This window comes from Neodiprion lecontei, chromosome 1 (genome assembly GCF_021901455.1).
Source record: "Neodiprion lecontei isolate iyNeoLeco1 chromosome 1, iyNeoLeco1.1, whole genome shotgun sequence".
Classification (NCBI taxonomy): Eukaryota; Metazoa; Arthropoda; class Insecta; order Hymenoptera; family Diprionidae; genus Neodiprion; species Neodiprion lecontei.
In genome coordinates, this window is record NC_060260.1 from 31606414 (window position 1) to 31617937 (window position 11524).

Consider the following 11524-nt stretch of genomic DNA (forward strand, 5'->3'; position numbering starts at 1 on the left):
TATTACAGAACGCCCACTTCGTCTCAAAACAACGCAAACACGTCGGTAGAAAGACGAAAAATGGCAAATGGCGAAACAATTTGAATGCCAGTTCAAATAAATATTTGTGAAAAATTTGCGTTAGCTGGGTAAATGCGGCCTGAAAATAATGTGATGCGGACGGTATGTGATGGCGAGCAAGGAAGGAACTGGCCATCAGCAACAGTTTGTTGAAGAAATTAACTACAATGAAATTGAAACACAGGAGGTAATCTTGTGATATCTGTGTAAGAAAATCGCACATTTTCATTATGTTTACCCTCACCAAATTGTCATTTTGTAGCAAATAACTTACCCTTAAATAAATAGCACTCGTAAAATTCCATATCGTATCAATGAACCTCGTATAAAAATCTATTGCGAAAACATAACCTCACAACATCTTCGTCTCCAAAACATTTTGGTCTCTATAAACATACATGAATATTTTTTTCACTCAATTATTTATCTCGATCAATCAACTGAGTCCTGACTGTTAATATGTCCATCCACTTTCGGGCTGTTGCTCACCGTTATTCATCAGTAAACATTATTATTGACGTGCATAGAACTCGCGTTTGTAAAAGAGAGTGAATTGATTTATACAATATCAACGAACAAGCTTTATAGATCAGCTAACGTTAGTTAAAATTAAAACATTTATTTACAAAGAGATATCAGCCATTGCTGTGTAATCAAATTCATCTAATCAGCTTTGATACGCGCCTCATGATTTGTTTAGACATTTTATGTCAGCGATCCAACTTCCTTTAACTAATACAGTAAAGTAAAAAAGTAATTGTTTCTGATAACAGATTGTTGGGAAAGGCTCCTTTGGAGTTGTCTGGAAAGGACGATGGAGAGGTCAGTATGTGGCGGTGAAACACATAAACTCTGAGGGAGAGAGGAAGGCATTCACCGTCGAAGTGCGCCAGCTATCCAGAGTAGCACATCCTAATATTGTTAAACTCTATGGTGCATGTACAAAAAATCCAGTTTGTTTAGTTATGGAGTATGCTGAGGGTGGCTCTTTATATAATGGCAAGTAATTGAAAATTTATAGTACACTAGTGTTAATTCAAACTAACATCCAGCTAATGATTTGTGAAATATACACATATCCAAAAAATGACCATGCATCCTAAAAAATGATTTACTTTGTAAATGATAAGTATTATTTCAGAAGTATCACATCATGGTATTTCTTTATTTAATCAATTGCGAATAGAGTTGCTTGAAATAATTTTGGTTGTTGAGTACAACCCAGTATGTTTAAACAAATGTAGTGGTTTTACTTGATACCTTATCTATGAAATAGGAGTAATGCAGTGCCTGAATATAAAACACCAATGATCTGCAAAATACAGCATACATTACTGAGTTTTCAAATTTCACTTTAAGGCTGCTCTGTCCCATCATTCTAATAATTATACGTGAATGATACTTTCTCTGCTTTATTCTTCCATTTACATTCGAGCTGTGTACGTATCTTTTGAGAATTGATACTTTTTCTGCTTTTTTAAAAAAAATTTCTTTACAATACACACATATTTTATAACTATAATGTGTTAATGTTACAGTGTTGCATTGTAATCCACAACCTTACTACACAGCAGGCCATGCAATGAGTTGGGCACTCCAGTGTGCTCGTGGGGTTGCTTATCTTCACAACATGAAGCCAAAACCATTAATTCACAGGTTGGTCAAATATTTAATCATTACATAGCTATGCACATGTTGTTGTGTTTCTAAGAGCCACTCACTTTCAAACATGGACATAATTGAAATTCTATCAGACACTATAACCTTGACTATTGGAAACTTTACAGAGATTTGAAGCCTCCTAATCTTCTTCTCATCCTGGGTGGTCAGACTCTGAAAATCTGTGATTTTGGAACAGCCTGCGATCTGAATACTTACATGACCAATAACAAAGGCTCTGCTGCTTGGATGGCGCCTGAAGTCTTTGAAGGATCGCGGTATACAGAAAAATGTGACGTGTTTAGCTGGGGCGTTATTTTGTGGGAGATTTTATCTCGTAGAAAGCCATTCGACGACATTGGTGGTTCTGCATACAGAATTATGTGGGCTGTGCATATTGGGCAGAGGCCTCCGTTGATGGATGGTTGTCCTAAACCGATAGAAGACCTTATGACCCGGTGAGTAAATATTAATTTGTTACAGCATCTTCCTATTTACACTAAGAAAAAATCTTCGAACACAGTTCAATATCTTATGGTACTTTATGGTACTGTCCAGTCATAAATCCACTTGACATGAACGTGTGTGTTTGATGTAGAGTTCGACTGTTACTCATTATGCCAAAATTTAATCTGTAATTCCTATTTTTCTCTATATTAACTTTCTCTCATTTTTATTTGTTGCTTTTAGGTGTTGGAAAAAAGTTCCAGAAGAGAGACCGTCAATGGATGAAGTTGTTCAAATTATGACCACTCTTTCAGAGTTCTTCAACGGTCAATTGGATCCTGTTGAATATTCTTTAAGTATGTTATAAACCTCCATAGACACTTCTTAAACTAAGATTATCAAAAACGAAAAAAGATGATAAGAACGCACTATGAAAAAATTACGTCTTATGAGGGTTTTTTAGTAGAGAAAACAAATCATTATTATAGTAAATGCTATTTCATACAAAATACAAAATCCAAGTAACCTGTACAGTAAAGAATTTTGCATTTTCATGGTAATTTTCAGGCAGTGAAATGGATGAGGAAGATGGTGCTGATGACACATTGGATATGCCGAGTACCTTAAACTCACAAATCAATGGTTCTGTAAGCAATGGTACAAATCAGACACCAACGCCAACAGACAATCAAGTTATGTCTGACATTCAATTTACACAACCAGAAACCAGCTCGTCACAGTCTCAGGTACCGCAGACTGAATGTAACACAGGGTACCTCACACCTAGGCTGAACCAAGCTGGAACACAGTTCCTTGGACTTCAGAATAATTCTAAGCCCAACTCACAAACTGGCGGTAAAACAGATCTCACGCCACAAAGACCTCCTAGAGGTATACCTGTGACTCAACGAACCAGACTATCACCATCAGTTTTAAACGACTATACTTCGCCGATACAGATAGAGTGTAATCCAGTAAGTAGTCGCGATATGTGGGTTTACTTGTCAAATTTGTTGATTCTTATTTATTTTATGATGCCCATTTTCAGAATTCTTGGGATTTAACCACATCCGATGACTCTTCATGGGAGATACGTAACATGGCGGGATTGGACAAAATGGTTCCAAAGACACATAAAACTCCTCAAGGTAAGAAGTTCAGAATTTTTTTACGATTCTACATTTATTTCATTTGAAATCATATGAGTTTGGCAAATATCGTATTTCATATTTACTAGAGTGAGCTTCTGAACTTGACCCACTTTGTTTTATCCATTGAATTTTCGTCAAATGCCTAAGTTAAATCAGTTAGCAGCAAAAGATACCTTATTATTCTGAAGATACATGCATCGTTTTGATTTCGATGTAACAACAAAAACTCATGTACGATTTATACAAAGGTATACATTCAAAGGTATACTTGGAAAATAATATAGTAGAATAAGAAATTAGCTCATATTCAAAGTTAGAGTGATATCACAGAGCTGGTAGTCAGTCACTTTTTTTAAAGGAGTCACGTTTTTCCAGAAATGGTCTCTGAAGTCACTTTTTCGGTCGTAATTAAGTTTCGTGCATGAACAATTTCGTTCCAACATTTTGATCTCACGCAATATCCACTAGATAAGCCGAATTATTATGAACAATTGCCCGAAACAATAATAATTATTTATTAGCTACTGATTCCATGCCATATATTCCATCAATACATTAATTATAAAGCACTAAAAAATAATTGTTTATTGAATAATGAGAAAATTCGATACAAAAGTGTATATCGATTTAAATTATAGAATGAAGAATCTTTTCCTAAATCACCTAAAGTTAGATTTCTCACATTGACATTAAGATAAACTGAATTTGCGTCATTTAAAATGTACCTTAAATACCAAACGCCAAAATCCTAGAATACCCAGATACCATAATATATTGTGAATCATAAACAGTTTTTTTAAATCCAATAACTGCACAAATTTTTTATCTTTGATCTCTTTATGGCGGGATCTTTTCACAGTACAATCGGGAACAGATGTATTTACACAACCAACTATTTATTTAAAAACTTTTTCTGATTCACTCCATTCTACAGATATTTAGAAAATTTTGGCTCCACTCGAAAGTATAATAAAAATCAGGGAATTTTGACCGAGACCAAAGGACTCTTTCTATCGTAGAGTCTGAAAGTCCATGAAGATTTTTAAACTATCCGGTCTCTGGACACTTTGGTCATTAGTGTGAGAAATTGGTATGTGGTTTGGAAAAATAATTCGGTTACATATCCCTGACATAAAAGCCCATGGCGTGACTCAACGCAAAGATACAAACATAAATAGCCAGAATACAGGGCAAGCATTAAGTAAGGATAAAACAGAAGCTGGTCCCCAGATGTCTGGCCTCTAAGACACCCCGTGTACGTGTGCTGAGACTGCATCTGTGCGCGTGTGAAAGCCTAACAGATGTGTCATAGAGCCTGAAAGCTTGGTAGCTTAGTCGACTGCGCAGATACTTAGATCTTGGAATACGAATTAAGTTCGTACTCTACTTTTCATTCTAAAAGAACTCTTAACTATCAACTGCAATTAGTGCATAGTAAGACCGAGAGATAATTTTTGCTAGTGCATTGTTAATATTTATTTTACTACACTTTATCCATACAAAAACATTTTTAAATTTACATTATCTTAGGTAAGCAGAATAAGTTAAAGAACATCCGTCAGTAATTATTTGTAATCACATTATAATAACAAGGAACTCAAACTTAAAACAAGCCTAGTCAAGATTGACACTGACTATTTTTTACTTGATTAGCTTACTCTAAATGGCTATTCAAAATAATGTTATTGCTGAGAATATCAGTTGCGAGTCATACTCTTCATACTTGCACTTGTAGCCTGTACAACGTCAGGGGTATATAGTGGGGACATGAGGGGTGAACGACACCGAGACAATGCCGCAACAAGTAACTGAAATAAACTGACCATGTACTTCGTTATCATCGGCTCTATAAACTAATAAACTATGAAGTACACAAAGCTACACGATGTAGAGATAATCGGAATGATGCGAATTTATGCATAACTCTGCAACTCATTTGAACAACAAGATATCGTTATGTGGTATTATTCAGGAAAAAAGTTTGAATTTTATAAACAGAAAATTGAATACTCCAAATTTTAATTCAGTTTCCCATTAATGAAAATGATGTATCTGTTCGTTTATTCTGCCATGCTGTACATACTGGTGACACCAAACTGTCTGCCAACACAAGCCCCCTAATAAGAGTACGTCCCGCACTATTCATAGCTGCAATCAGATCACCGGTCCCTGTCAGGTTTTTTCAATTAAATTCACCTTCGTTCGATGAAAATTTATTTTGTTGAATGTCTCCTTTCATGATTATGCTAATGTCAAATTCTATCAGATTCCACCTGTATGTTGTAGTGTACTTTCAGATTGTTTGACATTTTCAAAGCCTAGAACAAGCTGATGTAGTAATTAAGAGAAAAAAAAAATTCACCCTAATTTAATGACAAATGTGATTGACAAAGGAAATCTTAAGTAATATAGGTCTCCCGCCACGTGTGTAACCACATACAAGCAAGTGTGTGAGCATGAAGTATATTTTAGGCTCAGAATACCAAGGCATGTTGACTCATCTAAAATACACTCTTGCTGAGTCTCATGTATATAGTACAGATGCATATATATATATATATATATATGAGTGTGGGTGAGTATGTGTGTATATATGTATATATAGACGATACACGCTGTCAAGTGTCAACTAAATGACTTCCCTGTTCTGCAAGATAAATCCCGTGGGATGAATTCATACCACACTGTAATTTTCAGAATTTTTTTATGTTCTTGTTGCTCACAAAGCTTAGATTAATGTTGAAAGTACTGCAGCACATTTGCCTTAGTCATATTTCTACATGCCATAACAAAATGCACTGAATTCATTTTATCTGACGATCAATAGCCACCACTTTTCGCAAAATTATAAGACTTTTTTATACATATAGAGATTCAAGAGTTATGTAAAATAAAAGTAGAAGATGCTAACCCTTGTTGCTGAAACATACTTTTATTTTTATAGCCCAACGCCTTCATGACTATTTTTTCCGAATCTTCAAGCAGCTGTTGTACATAATCAATTGCGATACATCAGAAGAAGACCTATCTTTGTACCTTTTTGCAAAAAATTCGGTAATAAGTTTTTTACAATCCGCTATCATTATTCCAGTATTTATGATTAAAGAATCATCTTGATTTCTTAACGACTTCTATACATTTTGTGCTTGCTTGATTTGAATTTAATGCAGCTGTTTTTTAGTTAGTAAAACTATACAGTAGTTGATTCGTGCTTCATAGGAATACACTTCTGAGACGAACGCAACGCATTACCTAATTTTGCAGTATTATTGGAAAATCCGACGCATTAAATCTGCATAAAAGTCAGGGATTCAGAGGACTTTATAATGCTGACCGCCAGTTGACTCCTTGCCAATATTACTTACATGAGATTAATATGGACATCTCAATAAACACTGCTCATTGAAATTAATCAGATTGGTTTTTTCTTTTCTGTCTTTTTTTAACTGTTCAATGGGTTCATTTTATAAATTACGAAAATTATTTTCCGATTCCCTTCTATGCTCGATATATATACTAATAAAAGTTGAAATAATTAATATCCTTGTATCAAAGTGTCACAACAATCAAGTCAATAAAGTCACGTTTGAGTATAATAGGAAAGTAAAAAATATGCCAATTATTGCGCACTACAATTCTAAAACAACAATGAAGTTTTGGAAAAGATTCACATTCGCATACTAAATTAAGTAACAAACTAATAAAAAAGAATTCATTTTACCGCAAGTAGCGAGAAAAGTAACAAAAATGACCAAAGAGATCAGAAATTCTTGGGGATGAATCAAAGCACGAATGTTTTGTTCTTGGCTCATGCTTCACCAACCCTACTCCTAAGAAGAAGGCCAGAGGGGGGCAGCATTTAGCAGGTGTGGCTGAGTCAGCCTCCCCGATATAGCTACTCATTTGTTTAGTAGCGACCGAACTGCCTGCGGAGGAACACCTCCCAAGGATAATCTTAGAGCACAGTCTCTGTAAACATGTGGCTTTCCTAACGTTTTCATGAAGTATATTCATTTGAAAAGATATGGAAGTTATAATCCTCGTATGAGCATATTTTAAATTCTTCTTTATCCTAATGTGAATTCAAAACTTATTTGCAAAAATTAAGAAAAAATTGATCTTGAGCACACGTTCTTAAGGAAGATGCAATTCTGAATTTCAATCTTTAATTGTGATATTGGATTATGCTGCAACGAAAAGCAGTGTTAACGCGAAATTATTAATTTACGAAATCGAGCACTGATTATTGTGCACTGCTCAATATGTGTGATGAATTACCCAATATCGTTAGCACAGAGACCCTCAAGTGTTGCTGGGTACTATTACGTTAGTATTCAAATGTTATTAATAAATATTGTTTAGAAGTTGAACTAACTATTAGCGAATGACGACTACATGGATTCTGGATTATTGAAAGCATAATTGAAGCTTAATTACCATAGTAGATGATGCATCTTGTTAGTGTTGAGACTATGATCTTTTTTAAACCACTCATCGTTAGTTGATACGTTCACAGAAGATTTCCATGAAAACGGCATGTTGTCACTGAATTCCGTTGGACGAAATTACCTTAAGATGAAACGTAATTGAGGATTATTACATTTTAGGAAGCAGCACAACGAGTGAAGATTTGGAAAACGTCTATCGGCTGCTGGATGCAGAATTGAGGCCACTCACTCCGGATTATACGTGTCAACAATCTCGGGAGATCTTTGAGGAACATAAGCAACTTGCTCAAGAGTATCTCAAGGTGCAAACAGAAATTGCGCTTTTAGGTCAGCACAAAAATGAGATGCTTAAAAATCTCAGCGTTGATAGTCTACGACAACAACAAGAACTCCGTAAGCTGGAAGATGAGAAAGTGAGTACTTCTTAATTTTATTTAATATATTGATTTTACTACCATTATATTCATTGCTGCTATTATATTTTTAATTTTTATTCGTTTTATAATTTCTAACAAGATTTATTTATGCAGCTGTTCTTGACCAATACTAATATTTGAAAAATTTTGGTTCGTAATAGGAATCCTTGGTAAAACTATACTGGAATTTGAAGAGACAGTTAGAAATCATGAAAGGCCAACGAGGTGGCGGCTCAGGAGGTGCGCCTGTAGCCATGGGGTCTACAGTATCTGGAGAAGATGGTTGGGTAGTCGTTCCATGCCAAGACCCCTCCAGGCTCTCTTGAATGTGCATTCTTGGAAAGGTGCACCAAGGTCTTCGTATTGATGAAATATGTTATTAAATACATAGTTTTATCGTTATTTAAGATCACTCAGAATAATCCTTCAATGTATATCGGAGTCAAAGAAACGACGACTGATTTAGGCAAGGGGCTGAACGATGATCTCTCGTTTCTTCAAACATGTGTTATTCAGTATGCTTATAATAATAGAAACCAGGAATGGTTGTTTTGTACAGAAGACTAGTACAGCGTTGCTAAACTTCGAAAGACATTCAACATGGGGTACAGAGCGCCCACATAAGTCCAGCGAATGAGTTAATGTTCAGAGATATCGGAAAATCAAATAAATATTTTCTAGTAGTAATTTATCAAGTGTTACAATGAGCAGATATACATCGAAAACGATCTGCAACGTAACTTGTCCGAATTGAAAATAAATTTTTATTCATTTACCCAAATGGTATCAGGTGTATCAAACTTCGAATTATATTTTCACCACCTCTTTCAATATCTTCCATATGTTTTGTATAGGAGGTACACAAATTTGTCCTGATAAGATTGACAGCAATATTTATCAAGTAATATCCTTAAGATATAAAAAATCATACACATCTCAGTTGAAAAGATCACATTTAGAACCAAAGTTGGTGAAAAAATATAATGTAAGGAAAAAATGTATCATACAAAATAGAAATTCCTAAGCGTCGTATGGAAAACAACTTATGAGTAGTGATGAACGTTTATTAGTAGTGATACATTCTTCATATTATGTCTTCTAGTTATATATTTATACAAATTTGATACACTGATTTGAACATAATTATTAATGATTTTAACCAGCGCTTAAGAATTGAATCAAATAGAATTTAAATTGTCGTAGTTAATATACATACCTACGCGCGCGTACATACACACGCACACAAAATCATATGTTTTCAAGATGAAATTTCGGATACGTTGTAAAAATTTCATTTGAAATATACAGTTGACAAAAATACTTAGACTGTGCTTGGAATGAGGTATAGAAGAGGCGTTGACGAGGTTACTGAACTGTACTCACTACGCCATTGAATCACTTCCACGACATTTTGCTGCGAGTTTGGACTACTTTTAAACTCTGAAATTAATACTATTCAGCTGTAACATGAACAAATCTGTTCTCAAATCGAATAAATTTATGTTAATAGTATCTCCTATAAATCATTGAACTTATCAAACTTATTGTTAATCATAGGTAGCGAATGTTTTGAGATTGTGATTCAAGTTTGTCCATCGATATTTCTTATCTGCGCAAATTGCAAACATTTCATGCACAGCCAGTATATTTAAGTTTTAAGAAAAAATCAATAACAGGATACTTTAAACCGTTCTGTGCTTTAGTATTGCTAAATTTTTAAACTGAAGTAACATACATATAATATTCTAGTCGAATGTTGTAAATAATCGAAGATATTGTTCTATCATATTCCCATACTTTTTAGATATTATAAAGTACCTAAAGTGCTGGGCGGTGAACGTGTGTTAGTGTAAAAGACTGTAAATCACGTGTACATACTCGGTAGTCCCTCTTCTTATTAACTTGATACAAGTAAATCTGATAACTTATGCCGATAGTCAAAATATTTTATCGCATATGTGATATATGTTATACCTTAAACTGAACACATTTCCGTATGTTATGTAACTTATTGATAAATAGTAATCAATACGCTTCACAGGGCTGTGTATCAAAACTTGATGTAAAGGAAGAGCTATAAAGTTTAAGACTTTTCCCCTTGCTTTCATTTTTACAACAGCATCAGCTTTAGTATCTTTTATCTCTACAAGTTGCAGACTGTTTTGGAAATTTTCGAATGCTCTACAAACGGCGAATTGACAATAAATGCATATTTTTTTGTACGCCCAATCATCACTAGAACTTAACGAATCATAGGAAAGTGAGAAGAGTGGCTACATCATTTTTTGCGTACTAGAACTGAATCTGCACATTAGATCAGATAATTGGTAATGCTGAAACCGACAGTGCTTTCATATTGATCCATACTCAGTTAATTGTTTGCATACATTTATGAGATTGAGTGTGATAGAATGACGTGCAGATATCTGTCAACCTTTTACTTTTGCAATAGATAAATCGGTAGAAAATATCGAAACGATTTGAATAACTATGAAAGGTAAACATTACCGTTGAGCAGCTAATCGCAGGGTGTGATACCGAAGATTACAGCCTAGAAGCAAAGCTTGTAGACATATTCTAGCAATTGACGAAACTACTTACCGCATAAGATATGGCGCATTGTTAGAAGAGTACCTAATTATGGGTATTTGAGTACACTATTTTTGTTGCTAAATTAAAACATTTCCCCTCCACATTGCGAGGAGCAAAAAAATTGAAATACTTGTAACTACCTATTTATAATCAGTTATTTTCTTAGTAGAAAAGATGCATTTCATGTACTATTGTGATGTATAATTTATAAAAACACAGTTTACATATCGATGTTCACTCGATAAAACTCCCCCATTCCCTATTGCTTTGAATAATCTGACACCAAAACGACCAGAAAATATCACGGTGGCATCAGACTGGAAAACACGAGAATTATCACGCAATTTCGTCAATCAGGAAAAATCATAAAATTACGTTGTGCCGCTAGGAAAAATGTATTTTATTCCCGACTCAACTGTGATGCTGAAAAATGAACCAAAGGTAGCATACGAAGAGGACAATCCCGCTTATAATTATTTCCCGCAAGTTACGTGGTTGCCACTTTTCGAGTTAATAATGTGGATATAATTAAGTCGGGAATAAAGTCCTTTATGTAACGCGGAAAGAAAGCCGACAGCATTCTATTCGGATTGCGTGCATTCGATTCCTCTCGCAAAATTACGTCAGTATAGTGTCATCATCCAAAATCATCAAAACTTTCACCAGGCAAGGGCTAAATGATGATATCTCGATTCTTCAAATATGTGTTATTTGGTATGTTGATAATAATAGAAGCCAGGAATGGGTTTTT

The 11524-nt window shown here is 34.6% G+C and overlaps 1 protein-coding gene across 3 annotated transcripts; it reads left to right on the forward strand.

Moving 5' to 3' along the window:
• The first annotated feature begins 28 nt into the window (after positions 1-28).
• On the forward strand, positions 29-11000 carry LOC107224970 (mitogen-activated protein kinase kinase kinase 7). 3 transcript variants are annotated; one of them, XM_046731484.1, is made up of 9 exons: positions 29-247; positions 834-1059; positions 1599-1716; positions 1848-2177; positions 2410-2522; positions 2734-3140; positions 3215-3314; positions 6262-6371; positions 6537-6706. In XM_046731484.1, exons 1-9 carry the CDS (start codon positions 170-172, stop codon positions 6615-6617), a joined length of 1563 nt encoding a protein of 520 aa, XP_046587440.1. In that variant the 5' UTR covers positions 29-169; the 3' UTR covers positions 6618-6706. The 3 variants fall into 3 exon arrangements, with proteins under 3 accessions (XP_046587440.1, XP_015520739.1, XP_046587447.1); XM_015665253.2 differs by lacking the exons at positions 6262-6371; positions 6537-6706 and adding exons at positions 7925-8178; positions 8343-11000 and having other exon boundaries at positions 33-247; XM_046731491.1 differs by lacking the exons at positions 6262-6371; positions 6537-6706 and adding exons at positions 7925-8178; positions 8343-11000 and having other exon boundaries at positions 164-266.
• The last annotated feature ends 524 nt before the right edge of the window (positions 11001-11524 follow it).